Source organism: Rhododendron vialii, chromosome 10a, assembly GCF_030253575.1.
Source record: "Rhododendron vialii isolate Sample 1 chromosome 10a, ASM3025357v1".
Classification (NCBI taxonomy): Eukaryota; Viridiplantae; Streptophyta; class Magnoliopsida; order Ericales; family Ericaceae; genus Rhododendron; species Rhododendron vialii.
Genome location: NC_080566.1, coordinates 1,343,302 through 1,370,453, shown reverse-complemented (window position 1 = coordinate 1,370,453; position 27,152 = coordinate 1,343,302). Strand labels below are relative to the sequence as shown.

General features: G+C 38.2%; 3 protein-coding genes across 6 annotated transcripts; 2 read left to right on the top strand and 1 right to left on the bottom strand.

Moving 5' to 3' along the window:
* Positions 1-2,560: 2,560 nt before the first annotated feature.
* On the bottom strand, positions 2,561-5,445 carry LOC131304762 (mitochondrial inner membrane protease ATP23-like). The gene is made up of 5 exons (XM_058332130.1): positions 5,225-5,445; positions 4,904-5,025; positions 4,271-4,408; positions 4,063-4,146; positions 2,561-3,463 (listed from the first exon to the last, which is right to left on the bottom strand). Exons 1-5 carry the CDS (start codon positions 5,328-5,330, stop codon positions 3,329-3,331), a joined length of 585 nt encoding a protein of 194 aa, XP_058188113.1. The 5' UTR covers positions 5,331-5,445; the 3' UTR covers positions 2,561-3,328.
* A 1,170-nt stretch (positions 5,446-6,615) lies between these two features.
* Positions 6,616-7,095, top strand: LOC131304659 (classical arabinogalactan protein 6-like). Its single transcript, XM_058331993.1, has one exon. It carries the CDS (start codon positions 6,616-6,618, stop codon positions 7,093-7,095), a length of 480 nt encoding a protein of 159 aa, XP_058187976.1.
* Positions 7,096-11,672: 4,577 nt separating this feature from the next.
* On the top strand, positions 11,673-25,335 carry LOC131304757 (GDSL esterase/lipase At5g14450-like). Of its 4 annotated transcripts, none has more exons than XM_058332118.1 (5): positions 11,673-11,943; positions 23,361-23,561; positions 23,668-23,822; positions 24,536-24,809; positions 24,982-25,335. In XM_058332118.1, the coding sequence occupies exons 1-5, from the start codon at positions 11,691-11,693 to the stop codon at positions 25,173-25,175; spliced, it is 1,077 nt and encodes a 358-aa protein (XP_058188101.1). In that variant the 5' UTR covers positions 11,673-11,690; the 3' UTR covers positions 25,176-25,335. The 4 variants fall into 4 exon arrangements, with proteins under 4 accessions (XP_058188101.1, XP_058188104.1, XP_058188102.1 ...); XM_058332121.1 differs by lacking the exon at positions 23,361-23,561 and adding an exon at positions 12,395-12,592 and having other exon boundaries at positions 11,676-11,943; XM_058332119.1 differs by lacking the exons at positions 23,361-23,561; positions 23,668-23,822; positions 24,536-24,809; positions 24,982-25,335 and adding exons at positions 12,395-12,592; positions 12,692-12,846; positions 13,505-13,778; positions 13,942-14,280 and having other exon boundaries at positions 11,676-11,943.
* The last annotated feature ends 1,817 nt before the right edge of the window (positions 25,336-27,152 follow it).

Here is a 27,152-nt window from a genome sequence, read left to right as displayed (position 1 = left end):
TTTGTAGCCTTCTCTCGAAAACCAAGTAAAGAAAAAATGTGACAACCTTTGTCTAGCCGCCCACATTGATGAAGGCATGTTTCGTTACGATGAGAGCATCAAATTAGATTAGATGTGGATGCAACCAGCGGTGAAAGAATTACATATTCAAGAGACTCTCAGTCTCTTCCAAAATGCGAGACACTAAATGCTGCTAGGTGTTATCATGGAAAACTACTGATTTGAACAGCCAAACAGAGCCTAATATTTGGTAGTTGGCTGGATCATGATATGCTGAAGAAACAATCGTTCCTCATCAGCGTAAATTTTATACTAATCAGTTGCTTTTACGTATTTTTCTTACTTGGTTGTAATAGCAACTCGAATAGAGGTATGGACCGCTAATAGAGTAGAATGTCCTACTTTAGAAAGGCTATGAAGAGCTCTTACCTATCCCACATATTATTGAAGTGGGTGTTCAAGTTTCGCGTAACACAATGTGAACATAAATAGTTGGAGGGGCAATTGGTAATTTACAGGTGACGCGGCGGAATTCACGAGAGATTAGTTAGCGTACTAATCCAAACGAGATAAACAACTCGTCGCAACGAGCAAATCTTGCGCACAAGAAAGAAAGAGAAAATCTCTGCAATATTATTGATAAAAGTTATAAAAGTCTAATAATTGAATAGGTTACAGCCCTTTTTATAAGACCCTAACCCTAGAAATCCTACTGTAAAAGAAATAATAAATCATGCCAAAACAAGCGGCATTAAATAAAACATAGTTCCTAATTAATTAAAATAAAATCTTAATTCTTGTAGACCAAGAATTCTAATAAAGGCAAAAATCAAAATTAAACCGAATACGGAAAGTTAATAATTCTAACCTAAACGGAAATATTCCTAACCAAAATCTTATTCTAAAACAAAGAAAATAAAATACAAAAACTCTCCATTTTTGTCCTACATCAGTCTCCTTTTCTTCAAAAGAACTCGACCTCGAGTTCTCGTTAGGAATCTGCCATCTTCCATGCCAAAGAAACAGATACTTAGAATACTTCAACTCCTTCCTTAACTTGAAATAAAACTTCAAGAAAAAGTGTATTTGCAAAGATTGTTTCTCAACATGCTTTAACTTGTTGACAAAATTCACTAGATGAATGTTGAGAACCCAATCAAATTGCTGCACTCCAAGAAAATCAACTAGAACCTTATGCTGAAGTTGCTGATTCTCTAGACTTTGATTTATTATAGAGTTGGTTGGCACTCCTTTGTTAGAAAATCGGATTTCAGCAACAGCCATATTTTCTTGTAGTGTTGTAGTCAACTCTATTGCGAGTGATTCATCAAGCCCAAACGCACAAGCCTCCAATGCAATATTATTTTGGTCCTCCGCAGCCTCATCTGAAATAATTTCAATATTCTCTTGCACACAAGTATTGATGCCAATTTCATCTTGATCATGAACTTCAATCTTGCATTCCTCTTTTTTGCTAATATAAAGGTCAACTTTCTCTTTATCATCAGTTTTATTGTACCCATAATGATTGAATTCAACATCGACCTCCACTGTTTCTTCGATGTTGGGCTCAACAAATATCACCTCCTCTAGTTCAACTCGATCTCCTTCCTCTTCTGCGATTTCATATCCATCATAATAGCTGGAACGTGAGGAATCTGAGATTGAAAGATTTTTATCGGTTTGTTGACGCTTTGAGTGACCCGAACCCAGCAATCTCTGTGATGTGTCCCTCGAGTTTTCAGTAGCCGCAACGGTATAATTTTTATTACTTGAAAAAGAATAAGACAACCCAAGATTATCTCGGGACAATCGCTTGGACTCAAGATTTCTTCGATACTCTTCATATAACATCTGACCATGATGCGATTGAAGAAATCTATCACTCATCAATCGTCTCATCCTGAGCCATGTCTTGATTGGTTGTTTATACTGGCGCTCCCGATTATATTGCAATTGCTTCCACCATCTAGAAGCATAGCCTTGTAATTTACAAGTCACGTATCTAACTTCCTTTTCTTCCGGAATTTCCATATACTCAAGAAACTTATCAACTTTACGAAACCAATAAATTAAATTCTCAGGATGGCAATACCCATTAAAACTAGGAATTATTGGTTGTACCTGAAAAGTTGAAAAGTCGTCATCTGTGCGGTAAAACCCTTCAAACCTTGAATGTCGCTTTTTCGACTGATATCCAAAATAATCCTCAAATAACTCGTCTTCAGATTCATCCTCACTATCAAGTTGATAATAAGAATATCTTCCGGAGACGTTTTGATTAATAGGTTGGTTGCGGGCAAATCCCTCAACGCTGTTCCTATCAACTTTGCGTTTAACAGATTGACCATGGGCAAATCCCTTGGTGCGAGTCCTGTTAAATACTTCACCACGACGAACGTCAATGGGTGTGTCTTCAACTTTGTTTGGTGCCATCGAACCAGGCAAAGCCTTGCTCTGATACCACTTGACGCGGCGGAATTCACGAGAGATTAGTTAGCGTACTAATCCAAACGAGATAAACAACTCGTCGCAACGAGCAAATCTTGCGCACAAGAAAGAAAGAGAAAATCTCTGCAATATTATTGATAAAAGTTATAAAAGTCTAATAATTGAATAGGTTACAGCCCTTTTTATAAGACCCTAACCCTAGAAATCCTACTGTAAAAGAAATAATAAATCATGCCAAAACAAGCGGCATTAAATAAAACATAGTTCCTAATTAATTAAAATAAAATCTTAATTCTTGTAGACCAAGAATTCTAATAAAGGCAAAAATCAAAATTAAACCGAATACGGAAAGTTAATAATTCTAACCTAAACGGAAATATTCCTAACCAAAATCTTATTCTAAAACAAAGAAAATAAAATACAAAAACTCTCCATTTTTGTCCTACATCAACAGGCCTTGTTCTTTGAAAGATCTATCTCGTGGCTAGTACGACATGGGTTCACTCCAAAGCAAATCCGACTATTTAAAAAAAAGGTATATTTTATAACTGCAGTTGATTTTCCCTTCAGAAAAATGAGGAACCAGATGGGGAAAACCTGAATATGAATGCAGCCCAGCCAAATCATTTGTATACGATACTCTAGTTTTTAAGAAAAGAAAAAGAAAAGATTGGTCATATCCTCCTTTCAACTTGCTGTGAAAATGAAGGAAAAACTTGAAAGAACTAACCATTCTTTTTCACACACTGTCAGATGTAACTCAAACAATAGAAAGGGTACAGAAAACTAACTATCCTGCGATTAGCCAGGGTCAAAATCATGACTCGAAGCCACTGAGTAAGCCAAATGGGAGAGATGCAGTACTTCTTCTGGTGTTTCAAGGAGCTCTGTCAAAGGGTTTTGTGTCGTTGTAACAAACATCCCAGACAGCTTCCATGGCGTCCTTGGCAGCTGCTTCTGAGCAGTAAGGGTTAGCAATCACCGATTTCATAACCCTTCTTCTCACACAGTCCTAAAAATGTCAGAACAAAGCAGCATCAGATATGAGAGTGAGCTAGACTGGACACAATGTTACTTGACTCTTAATCTTCTGCACAAGGAAAAATCAGTGGACAAAACTCATGTGATGCTTTGTTGGATTCGCTTCAGAAAAATGGAAGAAGATTTCCAATTGGGCTTAATCCTGGTAAGTCTATTCCTCAATGGAAAAAGAAGAGGCCAATATTGGACCTGTAACATCTAATGGTGAGGTTCTTTTTTCCAAGTTCTGCGAGGATTTGACTTGCTTTTCATAATCAACTAAGATATGGATTGGATTCAACTACTGCAACCATTTTAGGCCCAAAAGCTTGGAATGCACGTTCCAAAACATGGTATACAATCGTTTAAAAAGTTCAAACCAGCGGGACTGAATGAAATTCTTTTATATGCCATGCGTCCATGCCAATGCTCCCGAAACAGGTCTTTCACATTGCCAGTTCAATAAAGGGTAAGATAAGGGAAATACTATTGGAATCAATAGTCCAAGGGTTCAAAAGAGAAAACACTAGCCTCAAGACCTTGAAGATTGAGATTCTAATATTTATTATCCAGAAATAGAGTACAACTCACCTGCTCATGACCTCGTATCTTCACAAAACCACGAAGCAACTCTCGTTTGTAGTGGCAATCACCACTTAAATGGCCAGCCCGAATCTGTTTCACACCGAAATGACAGGAATGAAATAGGTTTCCTCTGTGTTTTTAAGAAAATGGGTTTTCTGGTTTAAGGAAATTCAACAAACAAGAAAATAGTAGTAATAAGTATAGTGACACACACCTCACTACAAGCATGGTGAGCACAATTAGCCCAATCCAAGTTTGCAGCACGACAATCGTCATATGCATGAATGAGCTCATGGATAACCACTTGGTTTACCTCATCTTGGAAGTTCATATGATTACTACATACCATTATCTGAGAGAAACACACACAACAAGAGAGAAGTGTCATTCACAATATACATAAGAATTTCATGCAACAAGATCATAAGACATTGGAGAATCCTATCCAACACTTGCCCCTCTGGGCGATAAGAAATGCTAAGAAAAGAAACTAAATAAGAATCTTACTATTGGGCGAGAAATGAAACTTAAAAAGTGAACTTTTATTGGTTCATTTTGTTTCCCACCAAATCTCTCCATGAGATTTGAATCTCTCCATGAGATTTGGTGAGAGAACCAAATCTTTTCTTCTCTCATCCTTTCTCACAATCCAAAGGGTGTTTATAGCAGAAATTAGAAAGCAACAGCGACATTGCACCAAAAAAACAACACAATTTCAATCAAGACATTATGAATCTATGATTAGCAGACATCTGTATCCCAACCCAGCTCAATTTGGAGCATAACTAATAAAGATCAAATTTTTGCAGCACAAAATTATTCATAGGGTGGAAATGTTTATGATTACCCCTTCACCGCGAACGTAACCACCGCTGATCTGTTTATCACAGTGGATGGCTTTGATGAAATTATCCCGAATTTCGCATCCGGATTTCTCCAAATGTTCCCTTAAAAATTTCACCATTGGAGCTGCAATTCACGAAAAGAAAATGAATTTATACACAGACAAACGAAGAAATGAAGATGGTGATACTCAAATTGTAGATTTTTTTTTTGGTAATTACGGAAAAGAAGAAGTAAAACCCTGAACCCTAGATGGAGCAAATTGAGAAAGATAAAGAGATGTAAACGACAAAAAAAAGAAAAGAAAAGAAAAGAAAAAGATTACTTCTTTGACTTCTCCGGATCATGTCTTGGCACTCCTCCACCGTACTGCCGTCGTTGGCGGAGGAGTAGCCGCCGGAAGAAGTTTTGGCGTCCGACTCTGCCGCCATTTCGGTGGTGGCCTCCAAAAGTGGGTTCCCGGGTAAAAGATTTCTTCTTTACGTAATAAGGGCTTGTTTGAATTTCTTTTTCCGACATTTAGGAAAGTCCAAGCCGACTTACGACACATCTCAACTGACCTCTCCGGTCTCGTTAAAGAAAGACATATACGTCGAGACTAGAGAATAAAAAAGTTACTCTCTTGTGTTCTCTTGCGTTTTAGCTCCAAGAATCAATGAAAGTGAATAATGTTAGAATGATTAGGAAAGTAGTTGAACTCATTGTCTTTTTTCTTTTTTTCCTGTCATTTAACTGAACTCTTAATGGCGTTGAGTCAAGGATTTCTTTGTGGTAAGAACTTGATGTTTAATTACTTGTTCACAAAAGATCAAGAAACAAGATAAGCGAATAAACCAAGAGCAATGTTACGTAGACAAATAAAAATGCAAAGATCTAAATATAAATGTGTTCGGAATCGTCTAATGCACATAGATTTCACACGGTAATGTGAGGCTCATACATATCAGACGGCACCAGACGCATTTGTATCCAAATTTGTGCACCATTTTATAACAATAGTGGTATCAGAGCGCGTAATAGCCTTGGGAAAATGAAGAGCCGTTTGGCTACAATCAGTTCAAGGATTTTGGCTTGAATAACAAATTCTGGAGCTAGTTTTGGTCATTTATCAAACCTCATTTTTTTTCATACAGTCCGAATTCATAAAATGCAAGAGAGTGGAGACCGCATTAACAAATAGGCGGTAGCCCGGTAGCGAGTTGTATCGTATCATTAACACATACGCGTAGCATGTTGTATTGTATCGAGTTGATTAAACTTATAAGTACATGGAAAAGATGAAATTACGAGAAGACAACAAGAGATCAAATATCCCGGTACTGTTTTCACATATTCTTTTACGATACATTGTACTCCTACAAATCTCTCATTTCATTGTTTGAGCCAATTTGAGAAATGGGTTGAATTTCACCCACTAATAATATGAATGAACACAATTGTTTTCGAAATTACACACCAAAGAAATCAAAATTCTCTCTCTCAAATCTCCTCCATGCATTTCCGCCCTTTCCGCTCCCTGTCCGGACGTCCCTCAATTATTTTCCCCCACCACCCTTATATAACCTTCTCGAGTCTCTTCCATTATATTTCCCTCATTCTAATTTGACAGTGTTTCTCTAAAAAGCACATTTAGAGAAGTGCTGCATTCTTTTAGAATCATCAACAACCAAAAAAATTTATTGATTACAAAAAAACAAACAAAACCAACATCAAAAAATGGCTCGCCAATTGGTTGTCCTTGCCCTAGTCATCGCCGCCGTATTCTTTGGCATCTCGGCTGAGGCTGCCGCCCCATCTGCCTCCCCTAAGGCTTCCCCTGCCGCCACCCCCGCCGCCGCCACCCCTGTTGCCGCAGCTGCCCCCAAGAAAAGCGAGACAGCCACAGCCACCCCCTCAGTGTCCCCCAAGGCATCCGCCACCCCCTCAGCGTCCCCCAAGGCATCCGCCGCTGTCCCAACTCCAGCGGCATCCACCCCAGCTCCCGAGGCCTCTTCTCCAACTTCTCTCTCCCCCGCAGAAGGCCCCGAGACCGACGTATCGTCTCCACCCGCCCCTGCAAGTGAATCAACCGCACCAGCCACTCCGGTGGCCGACGCGGCTCCGGCTCAGGCACCGACTGGTGGTGCTGCTGCTCTGAAGGTCACATCCATCGCCGGTGTTGCCGCCATCGCCGCTACGGGTTTCTTCTTTTTTTAAGTTGTGAAATTATGGCCCATTATTCTAGGTGTTGCCCAACACATTTACATTGTTCATGCAAAAGAAAAGAAAAGATCCGATTGTATTGTTTTTCCTCGAATAAATGACTCGTATATTGTATAAGATGCTCCACAAATAGAATAAAATCCCAGTTTTGTTTCAAATTTGATTCTAACGTTTAGCAAATTGCTGAAATTTGACAAGCCTATTCATATCTACAATTTACGCGCCTCATGAGACTGATCATTTACAATTTCACAACATCTTTGTTTGAGCATTCATGAGTCTCATTTCAAGGGATGGAAGTAAAGGTAAGGGTGGAGAGGTCCCAACCACCCAATCTTGCTAAAATAACCTTACATATATAGCATATACTACATACTGTATTAAACAATCATAATAGGCTATATCGGCCTCCCCAAACTTTAAAAGATAAAAAAAAAAAAGTGGCGTATAGAGGAAAAAGTTGCTCCTTCAATTTGTGTGCATATGAATGTTTTGCATTTGCAAAGAATGAATAAGAAATGGTTATGTTTTTTCTTGTAGAATAATATTCAATGGATTGCATGCTTGGACTTCAAACCATTTGTGAGGAATACTTAGAAAAATTCAACAATCATGTAAAAGCACGCAATTTTAAGTTCTAAGTTTCAGCATGCCTTATGTAAATTCGAGCTCCATTCCTGTTTATTTCAATCATTTTTAATTGGGCAAATTTTCGTAGTCGTCTCTCTAGTTTTACGGCAGTCTCAATTTCGTCCCTCTAGTTTCAATTGTCTCAATTTCGTCCCTGTAGTTTGTTTTACGTTCCAAATTGGTAAAATCGTTAACACCGTTAATGAAACTAACGGAAAAATATGATTAAAAAATTAAGTGCTTCAATTTTCAATCCGGTTGAACCATTGCGAAGATCTTATTTTTGTGATTATTTTATCCTAGATGGTCGTAATGAATTTTTGGCTTTAAGGCCTTTCAACGAGCACCCAAAGACTCCTTATTTAGTTTCAGGGCTCTCTTAGGCTCCGTTCAGTTGTCGAGAAAGTTGTGTGGGAAATTGATTCCCAGAAAAAGTGAAGTGACGTGAAGTAAAAGAAAAAGAAAATTATTTTCCTGTGAGTGTTCATTTGACAAAAGAATTTTGCAAGAATAATTAAGGTTTAGTTGTTCATTTGTCAGGAAAAAGAAACTTTTGAGAAAATTTTGTGAGTGTTCACTCATTTTCCTTTTCCCGCGACGCAAAATCCTGTGTTTTTTGCAGGATCACTTTTGCAGGAAAGTAATTCCTGCAGGAAAACTTAAAAACATGTTTCCCACTACTTTTCTGTCAACTGAACACTACAAAAATCATGGAAAAATTGATTTTCCCATCCTTTCTTGTACTTTCCTGACAACTGAACGGAGCCTTAGAGTGCTCATTAAAAGGCCTTGGAGCCAAAAATCTATTATGACCATTTAAGATAAAATAATCAGAAAAATAAAATCTTCGCATCGGTTTAAACAGATTAAAAATTGGAACACTTAATTTTTTAATCATATTTTTCCGTTAGTTTCATTAACGGTGTTAACTTTTTTACCAATTTGAAACGTAAAACAAACTATAGAGACGAAATTGAGACAGCCGTAAAACTAGAGGGACGACTATGAAAATTTACCTTTTTTAATTTGAGCATTTTATTAGGCAACTAATACTAAATGCTAATTAATATATTACGACTTCAACGTCAGTCCTCCTGGGCGAACGCAACCTTTTATAATGATCCATTTCCAAAAATATGATTATCCATAGTGAAAATAGGAGAGCCCACACTTGGAAAGAAAAAAAAAAAAAAAACAGAGGTTTCCAAAAAGAACTTGAAAAGGTCCAAATTGAAAACAGTTACTTCTACATTACTTTAGGAAACACTAACGCTCGTGCTCGTTCGATGTACGGGGCCGGAAAAAATGTGCATCGAACAGGCACAATATTAATTGATAAAAAAAATAGTTTAATATTTTGGCGAGCACACCGGCGAAATGCCACCCGAGAATCAACATCAAAAGATGACAAGAGGCCATCCGCACCAACACCCTGAAAATATGGAAACTGCCTAAACCACCGCAACCAAAACCCCACAAAAGACAAAAGAAATACCAGAGCTTGACCAACAGAAACACCAGCTAAAAATCAAAAACCTAAACCTGCACCCGAACACAAGAGCAAGACTCACCCCCTACAACCACACCCGAAGCCCAAAAGACCAAAATCCAGCAAAAATCCAAACACATCAAACCACAAATTAAAATTCCAAAGAAAGAGAGGCATCGTCCTCAGGGTCGACATTATCCTCCAAGTCAAACTCATTCTCCAAATCATCAAGCGCATCAATTCTTTCTGCTAGTTCGGCCTCCTGCATTTCAAAGCATAAAATTTCTCCCCCCTTTAAAATGAATGCCCAACCTAGCACCAACATTTCTACGACTAATTTTGTCGGTCTTAATCCCAAACTCCGCAAAAAGTTTCTTTTTTTTAATCTTCCTCTTCGATCTTCTCAGCCTCCTTTCTCTAATTTATGGATAGCCCTAACGGCTGATCTCTCGCCAAAAGAGCTACATCCTCCCCTGCTCTGCTGATCACCCACACGGCTTCCAGTAAAAGAGCTACACATTAAAAATTCATAATATACTGTATTGGCCTTCCCAAACTTCAAAAAATAAAATAAAAAGTGGCTATATAGTACGTTTTGCGAAGAATGAATGGGAAATGGTGTTTTTTTTTTTTTCCTCGTAGAATGTTATTCAATAGATTGCATGCTTGAATTTCGAATTATTTGTGAGGAATACTTCAAAAAAATTCACCAACCATGTAAAAGCGTGCAATTTCAAGTTCTAACTTTCGGCCTCCTCTCTATGTAAATCCGATTTTCGTCCATGTTTATTTCGAACATTTTTTTCGTGCATTTTATTAGGCAATTAGGCAACTGAAACGTAACTTTTTGTACTGAAAAAAAACAAAGAGGTTCTAAATTCCAAAAAGAACTGAAAAGGCCCAAATTGAAACAGTTACTTTTTAAATTTTTTATATGGCGAATACGGCTTTAGAACAACGACTTGTCGTGCCTTTCTTTGACCTCACATGCTATTTTTCTTACTCTAATTATCTAAGATGTTTGATTAAGGACTATAAACAAGCCGAGCCAAGTTTTGTCGAGCTTGAGTTCCGCTTGTTTACTTAACGAGCCAAAAACTTAAGCTCGAGCCTTAACGAGCCGAGGTTAGTCATTTACTAAATAAGCCTGTTTAATCGAGCCTAGCCTTAACAAGTCGAGCTTTTGTTGAAACAGCTCGTTTAGTGAGCAAGCCAAAAGCTCGAGCTCGGCCTCGTTTACTAATCGAGTCAAGCCGAGCGTTAAATGAGCTGAGCCAAGCCGAGCTCACAAGCTGCTCAGTTCATTTACAGGGACCCGTACGGGATTCCAAAGAAATCACTATTCATAGTGAAAATGACAGAGCCCAAACTTTAATAAAGAAAACAGAGAAGTTTCAAACTGAAAAAAAAAAAAAAACGCTAGTACTTATAAATTTAAAACATGGAGTGTCCAATGCTAATAAATTTTATTTTCAAAACTAAATCATTTATCATTTGTCTACGTTATTCATAAAGCCACATGAAAGGTCTCATCTTTAATAAGGTAGCCTTAACGTAGAGAAGAAAATCATCATTAAATCACAAATATGTTACTTCATCCAGAAACCCCCAAAAAAAAAGGGGCGGGGGGGGGGGGGGGGGGGAAACCGCATGTAATAGTGTTTCAAAAGGTCTAGGGATACAATTTGAAATACAATTCCGAACAAAATTGCGTTAGGAACCGTTCGGTTATATCGGGAGTTGTATTCCTAGCATTGCTCAAGAAGTTTACTACAATTAGGACAATATGATTAAAGTTGTATGAATTGTTAAAAGGAAATTTTGAATGGCATAGCTAAATCAGATGAATGTGACAAAAAGCAATTGGGTCACGATTGAATATCCAAACGGCTGCTTTAATATCTGATAACTAATTACAGAAAAATCCACTTTTTCGATGCCTTCCATAATATGGTAAATTTAATTCCAATTCATTGATGAATTCCATCATTACTAAACCTAAAAATTTCTGTTATCTGCAGCATAAATTGTGGATGTTAATTGCTGTAACCTTTTACAAAAAATAAACCTCCGAACTCATTAGCTTTCTAAATTCCGTAATCGCACGAAAATTATATAGCTTGTGAAAATCGATCTCCTTTCTTTTAGATGTGGCTCTTAGCCTATCTGAGGTTGTATCTCTTGGCTTCCGAGGAGGAGATTTGGGGTTCGAGTCTACGGGGAGACTTCGAACTACCTTTAGTTAACTTTCTAACGCCCCTCAAACAAAAGAAACGAAAGAAAAACAATCTCTTTTAACATATGCATTACACACACACACACAAAAAAAAAAAAACTAAGCATTTTTAGATGGTGACCTCCTGTAATTTGCTTTTTTAACAAGGGAAAATCATTACTAAACTTAGAAAATGAGAGACAGCCCTTGTGTGTATTTATACGGGCTGTGGCATTGGACATTGTTAAGAGAAAAATGGTGGAGGGTGGGAAAATATGGGTTTTTGGGGTTTTGGTTTCTTTGATTCTCATGAGGGTTGCCGGAGGAGCTGAGGGGACGGGTTTGGACCCGTGCAATTTTCCGGCTGTCTACAACTTTGGTGACTCGAATTCTGATACCGGCGCTTTCTCGGTGGCAGTTAGTCCCACACAACTGCCAGACGGTCAGACTTTCTTTGGGAAGCCGGCGGGAAGAGGTTGTGATGGGCGTCTCATCATTGACTTCATAGGTAAAACAAAATTATAAGAAGTTATATTTTGATCATACAACAAAAGTAACATCCCTAAATGATCGAAAATTAAACAAATAAAACTAACTTATTTGGATCGTATGCTCATTCATATTTATCGTTTTGTTTATATATTCATTACCAAAAAAACTTTTGATCCAAATATACGATTTGAATGGAATTATTTTGAATGAGGAGCTACGTCTCCCACTCTCCATAGATCGTCTTTCGTAGGCTCCACATTAGTTAATTTGTTCATTGGCTGATTCAAAAATCATTTCAAGTCTGATTTAGGAGTTCAATCAATAAAATTGCGGTTGAGAATCGTGTGTTTTTAAATTTTTGCCTCGTGTGTTTTTAAATTTTGCTTCTTCTTTTTTTTTTTTAATTAGAAGAAAGGAAATTGCTTTGCAGTTTCTCATTGTCATTTTTGTGCTGTTTGTGTATGAAGCTGAGGAGCTGGGAATACCATATTTGAGTCCGTACCTAGACTCTGTGGGATCAAATTTCAGTCACGGTGCAAACTTTGCATACGCAGGTGCGACTATTCTGCGCCAGACTTGGCAATCTGGTATCCCGTTCGATCTTGCCGTACAAGCAACACAGTTCTCTCAATTCAAGGCCCGAACCATCGATATTTTCAACCAAGGTCATATGAAATTCAGATATGTTGTTCGTGTCCAGAAAAATTGATAACGTTCAGCCTCCCGGTGTTTTTTGGATCTTAATTTTGGTAATGATTTTCCAGGAAAGAACACAAGCAGACTCCCAAGGCCTGAAGACTTCTCAAAGGCACTCTACACCCTTGATATCGGCCAAAAAGACGTTTACGGATCCTCATGGCTCAGCAAACCTCCTTCGGCCATTCCCGAATTGATTGATAATTTCACCCTAGCACTCCAGGTATACCGTCCAATTAAAGGATCCGTTTATTTGTTTAGATGTAAAATATTTTACATAATTTCCAGTGTTTGGTTGTTGAAAATCCCAGAAAATAATTTCTTTTTTGTTTGGAAAAATCTTTTACGCCTTCTACCGTAAAACGACTTACCCTTGAAAAACCGGTAAGTCATTTTTTTCAATATGTTGGATGGGTTGTGCGGCGAATGATTTTCTCTCATGCCCTCATGGCCAGGTGAATGTAGACTTTCTCCAAACAAATACTCACTTTTTTGAAGGGGAGATCATCACAAATATATTAAACAAGAACAAAATTACAACCATGACAACAACAAAAATAAATACTCCAAACAAAATACAAGAAAAGCCGTTCAGAGTCTCTAGGAAGAGAGAGAAGCTCTCGAGAGTTACTCACACTTTGATGCTACAGTACTAGACCAATTCGAGATGAGCTATCAGTTTGTAAGAATAAAATTGGAATTCAACCAAACACCGGAAAGCAATCGTAAAACTCGTGTTTTCCTGTAAGATGCTTTATATGAAAAATGTTTTCAGTTGTAAAATATTTTACGTCCAACCGAACGGACCTATGCACCATTTGAGCTCCGTTTAGTTGGGTCTTCTTCCGTGATCTTATTGGTTATTTTGAAAGTGAATGCAGACTCTGTATGATCAAGGTGGGAGGGCATTTTGGATACACAACGTGGGGCCAAATGGGTGTTTGCCTGCAGCCCAGAACAACATTTGGAATAGAACTCAGGAAACTTTCGATAAGAATGGTTGCATCAATAGGTGGAATGAAAGGGTGGGGGAGTATAACAGGCAGCTCAAGGACAGAGTGATCAAACTCAGGGCAGACCTCCCAGAAGCTGCTATTACTTATGTTGATGTTTACACTGCCAAGTATAACTTAATCAGCAACGCCAAGAACCTAGGTAACGATCTTGTTCCCAAGAAAAAACCCTTTTTTTTTCTTCGATAACCGGATGCCCGGTCCAGCTTACCCGCCCCTTGACTGATTCCGGGACCCTATATAGCTCAAGGATTGTGTTTCTTTCATGTTTGCTTATAATTCTTTCTGGTTATTCTTTTCTGCAGGATTTGCAGAGCCACTTAAACAATGTAAAAATGGAACTACTCCATGTGAAAATCCATCGAGCTATATAAGCTGGGATGGGGTGGACTACACTGAGGCTGCAAATCATTTTGTTGCTAAAAACCTTCTCAATGGCTCGTTATCTGACCCTCCAGTGTCCATAGCTCATGCTTGCCACAGAAATGTATCCATGTAGTAATTAAAAGTGTAGTCCTCGTACGGTACCTATCTTGAAATAATAATGCGGGAAAACTAGTTTCCTGAGAAAGTTGTATCAGCCCTTGAAAAGTTCATCACAGTTAAGCAGGAAGGATGGAAAGAAGATTCATCAGTTTGGTTTATCTGTCTCTTATTATTTATTCTCAGAGCAAGTTCCAATTTCTTGTACCAAATTAGCGAAACCCGGCCTTGAGTTGAGCCCACAAGTTTTAGCTCAGTTATAATCGGTTTAATTAGTATAATTCACCGGCCCTGTTCTATTTGGGTTTTGAGAAAGATTTTTAAGAGTAATGAGTGAAGAGTTAGAATTACCTTCCATATTTAATTTTTAATTCTATAGATATGGAAGATAGTTCTAGTAGCAGCAGCGATGATCATCCAAAATAAGTTAGAGGACCCTGTTGGGGATTCAAACGTCCAAACGCACACAATCGAAGAACAAACCTAGAACAGAAAACAATCTAAAGCAAGAGAAGAACAAGACACAGAAATTGACGTGGTTTCGACTTCAGTTGATTGCTTAATCGTATATTCACGGGGTGTTGGGGTGTTGTTTGGACCATATATTCACCGCCCGTCGATAATCGACCGAAGGGTGGCGATTATGGAAATGCAACCTATTTTATTATTATTAGAATTGGTATTTGTATTTGTATTTTAAATAACATGTGCAGGACACTTGGCGTATCTCTATTTACTTGGAGGTTAAAAAGACACTTGGCTTGTTCTTACACATTTGGAAGTTAAAATGACACTTGTCATGCTCCTACACATTTGAAGGGAAGTGGGAAGTTATTTGGACAAGTGGAAGCAAAGAAAAGAATAAAGAGTAGTGGGAAGTTTGGAAGTTATTTCCTGCACATCTTTGTTTTTCTATAAATAGCCTTTTTAGGCTTCATTGTAAGGACACACAAACAACGCCAATCAGGCCTTTATCTTTTCTTTTCTAGGAGTAGAATTAACTTGTAATTGTTCACTCAATCATCTCGATTGGTTGTTCTTCTACCTTGAGGGTTAATAAAGTCCATTTTGTTAATCTTCTTCCATACTTCATCCACTTCATTGTTTGTTTCCAAAGAAGTCCTGAAATACGGCAAGGAACCAAACTCCACTTTTCACATCCACATTCCAGCAAGCTTACGATACAATTTCCCGTCGATTCTCCGTCGATTGGAAAGAAAACAAGAATTTTTGGTAACAATTTTGGCGCTAGAAGGAGGGCTCATTACTAATTTGGAAGTGAGCAATGGCACCAAATGGCTCAGAGATTGAATCGTCTGACTTGATTCAACGATTTGCGAGGTTTTAAATGATCCAGAGAGTGAAATAGCCAAAACATTGATGGCTATGTTTAAAGTTGCAATGGCTCGAAATCAGCCAATAATGGAAGTACCAATTAACGTAAACGTTAACCTTGGACAAAGCAGTGGATGTCCAAATCATGTTACTGAGGTACATTTTTCTCAAGTATTTGAAAATCCAATTTTTGAACCTAGGCCTAGCCCAACAAGGCCAGCGGATTTTTATCAACCACTTCCAAATACTAGTGGAAGTAATGGGGTTGGAAGTCAATGTGGTAATGACCAAAATGAAACCATTCCCATTGGTTTCAAAGTACCGCATGGATTTGGTACTAATCAAAGTCAATATGTGCCTCTTATGGCACACTACACATCAACCACAAGAACCCCAAAATTATTTGTTCAATTATTGATCAACAATATTCGGAAGAGGTATGGATTTTTTAGAAGCCATCTATATTGGTATCCGTATTGGTTTTGGTTGAAACATGCCCAATTTTGGTTAAAAGGTATAGATAATGTTCATTGCTTTTCTACAATTTTTGGCAAATATAAGTGGCCAATTTGGCTACAGTTTTGTCTGTGTCATTACTAAATCTGAAGTAATGGTGGAGATCGATGTGAAAATGAAAGCCTTGCACATAAGGCTTGAGTAATTTGCGAAAACGGAATAACGGCCATGTGTTGGCCAATTTTGGGATCGCTCTGGAAAAAGGAAAAGAGCCAACAGAAATGGATAATGGCTTGATTAAATAATGGCCAATTCTTAACTCTGTTTGCATATATGGTTGATTTCTGGAAAAAGCAAGATCAAATATTAATAAAAGCCTCACAAGGCTTGACAATTTATTCATGCAAAGAAAAGCCATTCGTTGGCTAATTCTCAGTGGTTTACATCAGAAAAGAACCAAAACTGTTTACCGTCATGCATTGAAAAATTTCGACAGACACTGTGACTATTTAATTGAAAGCGTGATCAATGTTGTCTTTGCCTCTTGCTAAGATTTGTCGTTTATAAAGGTTGAACATTAATTCAAGCAACCTGTGGGCTTTATAACCATGAACATTAAAATATAGAAAGCCATAACTGTGGTTCTGAAAAGTTTTGCCTTTGAATGAGGCAAAAAATTCTTCAAGTTCATCTTTTGAACAGTTCGTTTTCCGATAAAACAAAATAATAATGGCTTATATTTATACACACGTCCATATTGTTTAAGGATGTGGAGGAGAAACAGAAGCCAATAATGAAAATGGCTCGCTCTTATATTTGGCCAAAGATAGGCCAATGGCTACTCAATAAATTTTTCGGTCCAGATTTTACAAGAAAATCAGAACACATGTGGCCAATTATGAAATGAGAAATAGCCCTCTTTTGATATGGAATTTGCATGGGGGGCAAACTCAAGCCAAATTACGCAATGTAAATGGCTTTGGTGTTGAAACTCGACGGGAGTTGAATATAATTCGACAGAAAAGTCTTGCAAGGCTTGAACAATTTATGGGCAAAGAAAGCCATTTGTTGGCCTGTTCAATGCTCGGAAGAAGGATAAGACCATTACGGCCTATCCCATACGGATATCTTCTCCGATTAAAAAGGAATCGACAGAGAATCCTCCCCAACCTCAGCCGTTCTATCGATTGCCTTCTATCTGTTGTTAATATGAATAAAAGACAAAAGGGTTACGTCGGCCATGCATTGGCCATTTATTGGACCATTCTGGGTTGGAAAATTTTGGAATCGACAGAGGTCCAATGGGAATGAGTCGAATTTTAAGCATTGCATTGAAGTTTAAATTATTCGTCCAAAAAATAGGCCATGTGTGGTATGTGGATGTTTGGCCTTAAATCTGTACACAAAAAAAGGTTCTTAATCAATTACGTACACGGCAAGATGTAGACGGTTATCTTTTAAAGGCCCTCATGGCTTTGTTTGGAAAGGCAGAATACTCAAAAGAATGCCAGAAAACAAAAGTAGGGATTATGATTTTGGGCGCTACTCATGATCTTAAAAGGCCTTCTAGTTTATGATTGTATTGTTTTAAAAGAGGCCATGGTTTATCATTAGAGATTGGAAAATTTTGAAAGGTCTTGTTGGCATCTACATCTTCATCCAGATTTTAGTAAGTATGATTGAAATGAGAAATAATCCTCTTTTGATATCGAGTTTGCATGAGGGGCAAACTCATCTTTCGAAGAGCCAATGTGGCTCGAAAGTGTGAAACTCAAAGCAAGTCAAGTTATGAGGATAATTCGACTAGAGTTTTTAATTTAGACCATAAATAGTCGATGTACAAAATGATCCACTATGGGTTCATGCATGGATATTATAAAAGCAGATTCTCATCAATTGGCATGCATATAGGCTTCGTTGAGTAAATGTATTCAATCCACGTGCTATTAAATTCTATAATTAGACCCAGTTACCCATGGTTTTTGTTACCGTCGATGGGAACACTCTTAGGTCGATAATGGACAAGGCTAAGGAAGTTGATGCCTAATAGTATGTCTATGATATGCTTAGACCATATTTCCTGTTTTCCTTCAGTAATCAGTAGGATATATAGGTGAAGCAAACTAATCGACGGAAGCAATATTATCCCATCATTATCGACAGAGGGAATATTGCCTCTTAAAAGTCAAACTTGGTTTTCGACGGCAGAATTCAGCCTTGAAGGCTTTGTTCAGCCAAAAAGTAAAAAGATTGGTGTAAAATTTATCTAAAAACGCTTCGAGAGTTGGGGGGCAAATGTTTACACCGTATAGAGTAAATACCCGTCGATATAGACAGAGGGGTGATTTAAAACGTACTAGTTCATTATTCACTTGGGTTACGTTAGCACTTCACCCAAATGAATAAGGGGGGCATTGTTTGGACCATATATTCACCGCCCGTCGATAATCGACCGAAGGGTGGCGATTATGGAAATGCAACCTATTTTATTATTATTAGAATTGGTATTTGTATTTGTATTTTAAATAACATGTGCAGGACACTTGGCGTATCTCTATTTACTTGGAGGTTAAAAAGACACTTGGCTTGTTCTTACACATTTGGAAGTTAAAATGACACTTGTCATGCTCCTACACATTTGAAGGGAAGTGGGAAGTTATTTGGACAAGTGGAAGCAAAGAAAAGAATAAAGAGTAGTGGGAAGTTTGGAAGTTATTTCCTGCACATCTTTGTTTTTCTATAAATAGCCTTTTTAGGCTTCATTGTAAGGACACACAAACAACGCCAATCAGGCCTTTATCTTTTCTTTTCTAGGAGTAGAATTAACTTGTAATTGTTCACTCAATCATCTCGATTGGTTGTTCTTCTACCTTGAGGGTTAATAAAGTCCATTTTGTTAATCTTCTTCCATACTTCATCCACTTCATTGTTTGTTTCCAAAGAAGTCCTGAAATACGGCAAGGAACCAAACTCCACTTTTCACATCCACATTCCAACAAGCTTACGATACAATTTCCCGTCGATTCTCCGTCGATTGGAAAGAAAACAAGAATTTTTGGTAACAATTTTGTCTTGTTTTCTTTCCAATCGACGGAGAATCGACGGGAAATTGTATCGTAAGCTTGCTGGAATGTGGATGTGAAAAGTGGAGTTTGGTTCCTTGCCGTATTTCAGGACTTCTTTGGAAACAAACAATGAAGTGGATGAAGTATGGAAGAAGATTAACAAAATGGACTTTATTAACCCTCAAGGTAGAAGAACAACCAATCGAGATGATTGAGTGAACAATTACAAGTTAATTCTACTCCTAGAAAAGAAAAGATAAAGGCCTGATTGGCGTTATTTGTGTGTCCTTACAATGAAGCCTAAAAAGGCTATTTATAGAAAAACAAAGATGTGCAGGAAATAACTTCCAAACTTCCCACTACTCTTTATTATTTTCTTTGCTTCCACTTGTCCAAATAACTTCCCACTTCCCTTCAAATGTGTAGGAGCATGACAAGTGTCATTTTAACTTCCAAATGTGTAAGAACAAGCCAAGTGTCTTTTTAACCTCCAAGTAAATAGAGATACGCCAAGTGTCCTGCACATGTTATTTAAAATACAAATACAAATACCAATTCTAATAATAATAAAATAGGTTGCATTTCCATAATCGCCACCCTTCGGTCGATTATCGACGGGCGGTGAATATATGGTCCAAACAACCAAAATTGTTACCAAAAATTCTTGTTTTCTTTCCAATCGACGGAGAATCGACGGGAAATTGTATCGTAAGCTTGCTGGAATGTGGATGTGAAAAGTGGAGTTTGGTTCCTTGCCGTATTTCAGGACTTCTTTGGAAACAAACAATGAAGTGGATGAAGTATGGAAGAAGATTAACAAAATGGACTTTATTAACCCTCAAGGTAGAAGAACAACCAATCGAGATGATTGAGTGAACAATTACAAGTTAATTCTACTCCTAGAAAAGAAAAGATAAAGGCCTGATTGGCGTTGTTTGTGTGTCCCCGAAACTGCTATTAACTTGTACTTAAATAGGCCTCCTCACATTACATTTGAATTCAAAACTTCCCTCCAAAGTGGCAGTTGAACTTTCCCTCGAATTCTGATTAAGAACTTTCTCTAACTGCCGATCATGCCCACGTTGAGAAAGTTGCCCTACTAATTGCGGTTTCCATCCTCTTCAATCGTGGAAACATGGGATCCACGTCCATTTGACATCTGTCACCCGATCGACGGTCCAAAATGCCACAGGAATATGCCACGTGGAGGCTAATCGATGGACAAGACTTTTTATAGTTTCACCATCGATTCACCTTCACGCTGAATCATTACGTTAAGTCCATTATATCCTCACATTTGCTCATATTTACCCCCGCCACGTGTCACCTAATCGACGGGTAAAAATAGAAATCTTAATTGTGGTACAAACAGGTGTTTCACTACGATGAAAGTATTTAAGAGTTACAATGAGAGGCAGACGTGACTTTGCTTTTATATGAGCGAGCAAGCTAATACACAAAACCCTAAAAACACTTTAAATCGTGTGTTTTCTCGTGCCCGACCGCCCAGGCGAAATGCCAAAACCGCCCGAGCCAATTTTACTGCAACCAAACCTGCTTCAGTTCTGGTCCGGGCCGCCCGGGCCAACTTTACAGCAACCTCCCACTTGAATTGTCTTCACATTTCACCAGACCCGGTATGGAGAGGTACAAGAATGACCCCCTGTATAAGAAAGACAAAGATGATGCGGCAACCAATCTGATTAATGAAGAGGCGAAAAGATTAATAAAGTTGAACGCAGGTTGGTGGGGTCCCAAAAGATTGGATTGGCTATAAGAAGCATTCGATCACTAAAAAAAGAGCATGTCGTCGTGCATTGATAATAATCAATGATTGATGAAGCTGTATTGGATCGTGCTTCGGGTGATGATGGGGCAGGGCCATAACAAATCTGACCTCGAAGAGGAGTCGTCTGAGCCAGTGGAGGAGGGAGGGTGATGCAAATGAGGAGGCTGACCCGGAAGAGGAGGCTGAGTCAGAGGGGGAAGACTCAAAGCCCGAGCAGGAGGAGGAGACGGAGTTTGAGCCAGAAGAGAAAGATCCGGACGAGGAAGGTCTGGACGAGCCGGACATGCCACCAGCGGAGACGGAAGTGTGGGAGACTACTATACGTTCTACAACGTCGGATGCGAGTCTTTGAGAGTGCAATGTTGTTCACCCTTTTTAAAAGAGAGTAAACATTACCCTATTTTTCATTGGTTGAAATGATGTGGATCCCACTATAAAGCGATGCCATACTTACCATGCAATACACTTTTTGGTAAGTATGACATTATTTTGAAGTGGGGTCCACATCATTTCAATCAGTAGGAAGAAGGGTAATGTTCACCCTCTTAAATGAAGGATGAATAAAACTCAACTCGTCTTCTGAGAATGATTGAGCGTGTGGCTAGAACCGCGGATTAAATATATATGGAGTGTTCAATGCTAGTAATAATTTTAATTTTCAAAACTAGACCATATATTATTTGTCTACCTTAAACATACATGAAAGGTCTCATCTTTAATTAAGGTAACCTTACCTTAATTCAGAGAAGAAAATCATCATTAAATCACACATATGTTACTTAAAACCTTGGTTTCTTGCCCATGCTTGAGTGGTTATTTTACCCTTCTGGTTCTTGGCGGCATATGATTGTCAGAGTAAGGGGTGCCTTCTTGTGGGTTTGTTCATGCTTTGCTTTGATGCCTCGTGCTTTAAATCTTTTTAATTTTTGTAATTTGTTTTTAAAGATCAATAAATTTCTTTTTTGCTTTTCAAAAAACAATAGTGTTTCTAAAGGTCTAGGGATACAATTTAAAATACAATCCCGAACAAAATTGCATTTGAAGCCGTTCAGTTTACGTCTGGAGTCGTGATCCTAGCATTGCTCACGAGGTTTACTATAATTAGAACAATATGATTAAAGTTGTATGAATTGCAAGTACATTTTTAAAGGAAATTTTGAATGGCATAGCTATATCAGATGAATGTGACAACCAGCAATTGGGTCATGATTGAATATCTATACGGCTGCTTTGATATCTGATACCTAATTACAGAAAAATCCACTTTATCGATGCCTCCCATAATAGAGGGAACAAAAATTTACGACAGAGACGTGAATATACTTCACAATGCTCAATCGCATGGGTCTAAAAATATTTTGGACAGTCTGGATTTTAAAAAAAAAAACTATTCGCTGGAAGAGTTTTTTTTAAATCCAGATCATTGATTACAGAAACGAACGGCTGAGATTGCGCGGAGCGGTGATTAAGTTTCTCTCCCCATAATAAAAGGTAAAATTCCAATTCATTGATGAATTCCATCATTAGGAGCCCTAATAACCCTAAAATTTCTTTTTTCTACAGCATAAATTGTGGATGTAGCTTCTTTTACAAAAAAAAAAAAAAAAACCTCAGAGCTCATTAGCTTTTCAAATTCCACAATTGTATGAAATTCTAGCTTGTGAAAGTTGACCTCCTTTTAGTTGATAACTTCACTATTTATTTTTAGAATCAGAGGTCGACATCTACATATGTTTTTTAGTTCGAGGTGCGCGTAAGCTAGTCCGAAACACCCTGCATTTTTAGATGGCGGCCTCCTGTAATTTTGCTTTTTAACAAGGGAAAATAATTGCTAAACTTAGAAATTGAGATACAGCCTTCGTATATTTATACGGGCTGTGGCATTGAACATTGCTAAGAGAAAAATGGAGTGTGGGAAAATATGGGTTTTTGGGGTATTGGTTTCTTCGGTTCTCATGAGGGTTGCCGGAGGAGCTGAGGGGAAGGGTTTGACCCCGTGCAATTTTCCGGCTGTCTATAACTTTGGTGACTCGAATTCCGATACTGGCGCTTTCTCAGCAGCATTTAGTCGTACACAACTGCCAGACGGTCAAACTTTCTTTCGGAAGTCGGCGGGAAGAAGTTGTGATGGGCGTCTCATTATTGACTTCATAGGTAAAACAAGATTATAATTAGGTAATCTTTTTTTATCATAAAAAAGTAACATCTCTAAATGATTGACATTAAAGAAATTAGAATCAACTTATTCGTACTTTTCGTTCTGTTTATATATTTGCAACAAACCTTTTGATCCAAACATATCATTTGAATGAAATTATTTTATGTGAGGAGCTACTTTTCTCTACTCTTATCTCCATAGATTTGTATCGTCTTTCGTAGGCTCCACATTAGTTCGTTCAAGTTTGATTTAGTAATTCCATCAATTAAATTGCGGTTGAAAATCGCACGTTTTTAAATTTTCACATCATAGGGGCAGGAATGCATGGAAATTCTATCGCGAGACACGATTTTGGGTCGCTTTTTCTTTTTTTATGTAGAAGAAATGAAATTGTTTTGCAGTTCCTCATTGTCATTTTTGTGCTGTTTGTGTATGAAGCTGAGGAGCTGGGAATACCATATTTGAGTCCGTACCTCGACTCAGTGGGATCAAATTTCAGTCACGGTGCAAACTTTGCATACGGAGGCGCGACAATTCTGCGCCAGACTTGGCAATCACCTGGCATCCCGTTCCATCTCGCCGTCCAAGCGACACAGTTCTCTCAATTCAAGGCCCGAACTATCGATATTTACAACCAAGGTCATATAACATGAAATCCAAATATGTTTCTCGTTAATCGAACAGACCCTAAGTTTCGGACAGAGCGTTAATTGGATCATGATTTTGCTTGCTAATGATTTTCCAGGAAAGAACATAAGCAGACTCCCGAGGCCTGAAGACTTCTCAAAGGCTCTTTACACCCTTGATATCGGCCAAAATGATGTTTACACATCCGCATGGTCCAGCAACCCTCTTTCCCTCATTCCCGATTTGATTAATAATTTCACCCTAGCACTTCAGGTAACACCGTCCAATTTTTATTTTTATTTTTAGAAAACACTAAAAACTAAAAGCAAGGCTCCGTTTGTTTAGACGTACCAAAAACAATTTTTTACATAATGTCTGATGTTTGGTTGTTGAAAATCCTAGAAAATGATTTTTTTTTTTTTTGGGGGGAAAATCTTTTTCGCCTATGGCCGTAAAACGACTTACCCTCGAAAAATTGGTAAGTCATTTTTCAATTAATATGTTGGACGGGTTGTGCGGCGAATGATTTCTCTCGTTCCCTCATGGCCAGGTGAATGCAATTTGCGAAATTTCCTCTACGTCTCTCCTAGACTTTCTCCAAGCAAATACTCACACTTTTTTGAAGGGGTGATCATCCCAAATATATTAAACAAGAACAAAATAACAACCACGACAACGAAATACAAGACAAGAAAAGCTGCTCAGCATCTCTAAGAAGAGAGAGAAGCTCTTGAGAGTTACTCACACTTTGATGCTACAGTAGGCCAATTAGATGAGCTATCGGTTTGTAAGAATAAAATTGGAATTCAACCAAACACCGGAAAACAATCGTAAAACTTGTGTTTTCTTGAAAAATGCTTTACATGAAACATATTTTCAATTGTAAAACATTTTACGCCCAACTGAACGGACCCATGCACCATTTGGGCTCCGTTCGGTTGGGTCTTCTTCTGTGATCTTATTGGTTATTTTGAAAGTGAATGCAGACTCTGTATGATCAAGGTGGGAGGGCATTTTGGATACACAATGTGGGGCCAAATGGGTGTTTGCCTGCAGCCCAAAACTACATTTGGAACAGAACTCAGGAAACTTTCGATAAGAATGGTTGCATCAATAGTTGGAATGAAAGGGTGGTGGAGTTCAACAGGCAGCTCAAGGACAGAGTGATCAAACTCAGGGCACAGCTCCCAGAAGCTGCCATTACCTATGTTGATGTTTATACTGCCAAGTATAACTTAATCAGCAACGCCAAGAACCTAGGTAACGATCTTGTTCCCAAGAAAAAACCCTTTTTTTTTCTTCGATAACCGGATGTCCGAATCAGCTTACTCACACCTCGACTAATTCTAAGACTCTAAACAATGTTCATGTTTGCTTATAATTCTTTCTGGTATTTGTTTTTTTGTTTTTGTTTTTTGTTTTTTTTCTACAGGGTTCACAGAGCCACTTAAACAATGCAAAAATGGAACTACTCCATGTGAAAATCCATCAAGCTATATAAGCTGGGATGGGGTGCACTACACTGAGGCTGCAAATCATTTTGTTGCTAAAAACATTCTCAATGGCTCATTATCTGACCCTCCAGTGTCCATAGCACATGCTTGCCACAGAAATGTATCCATGTAATTAAATTGTAATCCCTCGTCCGGTACCTATATATCTTCTTGAAATAATAATGATGTGGGGAAAATAATTTTAACTTCGTGAGAAAGTTGTATCAGCTAGCCCTTGAAAGGGTCATCAGTAAATTAAGCAGGAAGGATGGAACGAAGATTCATCAGTTTGGTTTATGTGCATGCATGTCTCTTATTTTATCTCATAGCAAGTTCCAATTTCTTGTACCTAGTTGGCGAACTCGCAAGAAATAGACACACAAACGCAGCAGAGGGAGGTTATTCCACCTACAGGATTCATCAGGAGAGAGAGAGAGAGAGAGAGAGAGAGAGAGAGAGAGAGAGAGAGAGAGAGTGCCCTGTTCAGGGCGAAGTTATTTGAACTACAGGATTCGTTGTGTCATGTCGTTGATTGGGAGGCATTTTTTGGTGTAGAAACGTATACTTGGTTTCCTACGCGGGAAAAAGAGGGGAATGGGTAATTTGGGAATTCGGAAAAGTCGAGAGACGCCTCACACTTTGATAAGAAGTATAGATAATTAGATATAGATTATTTTCAAAAGCAATTTTATATCCCCTGTACAAAACGTTGTTCCTTTTATTTCATGTATCAAGTCAATAGAAAATTGATCAGTCATGGAAAAAGACAAAAAAAAATACCAACGCTGAGTTCCGCTAAGTTTTTTGGGCTTTTTTAGTTCAAAAAAAAAAAAAAATTTCCACGTTCGTTAGTTTTGCAACTATGATGAGAATACGACAGGGAATTCGGCCGCTTCATGCGATCGTAACTACTATAATTACTATCCAAGGAAGCAGCGGCGGATTTAGTAAGGGATCAGTGGGGGCACGTGCCACCACTGCTACAAAATTCCGAAACTTTTTTTTTTTGACTTTATAAGAATATTAGCTCCTTAGACCTTAGTGCTACCTTTTTCACTTTTTGTCCTCTTTACAATTCCTTCCACCGACCCACTTCTCTTTCTCTCTCTTTCCAAAAATCGATTGAAATCGCCAGCAAGAACCGGGAACCAGAGAGCTGATCATCGACGTTGAAGCTCGTCGGACCAGCTCCAACGCCGATCGCCGGAGATCGTCGGACAGTTGGGTACACCGTATTTTTCTTTTCTCGTTTTGTTTCCCCTCCTTTTACAAGAAAAACTAGGGTTGTTTCTCCTTCCTTTTCTGTGAATCTGTGTTTGTATGAATTGTATTTTGATGATGATTCATCTGTTTAACTGAATCGTGGTCGGTGGTCTTGTGGGGAAGAAAACAAGGTTACAAGGGGACCTAGACCTGGGGAGGTGAACCGTGAATCTAACAAATGATAATATACATATACCTATAGAATAATATTGTTGGATTGACTGCTCGAAAAAACAAGAACGGATTACCTCGAATTCTGCTATTGAAAACAGAATACCAATTTGTAGAACGACGGCTGGGTTAAGTCGCGGACTAGGTCGCTTTCTTTAAGACGTTTCCCGGCTCTGCCCAGTTTGTGCAAGCAGTTCGTCAATGCCCCGCCGTCCCCAGGATAAAATAGCCCAGAATTCAGCACCTCTGCTCGGCTTTCTCTGCACGGAAGAAAACCAAAAACAAAACACACAATCGACCTATTGCTCGAACTCAGAAAACATTTTTGGGGTGGAAGAGAGAGTTGTTTTTTTCTGTACTAAAACCAATTCCGAGACTCTTGAATTTATAGGTGCAGGTTGGGCTTGATTTTTGGAAGCAAAAATCAAATTGCTTTGATTTAGCACATGATTTTAATCAATCCGAAAATCACTTCTTAATCAGCCACAAATCAGCACATGTTTTAATCAATCCAAAAATCACTTCTTAATCAGCCACAAATCAAAATCCCGTTGATTATGCACATGATTTAAGCACGTTTTTCTTAATCACATTGCTTTGATTAATCAGTAAGTTTTCAGTTTTCCATTTTGAAAAAGATTTGATTGACTGAAAACGTGTTCAATTATTTTAGCAA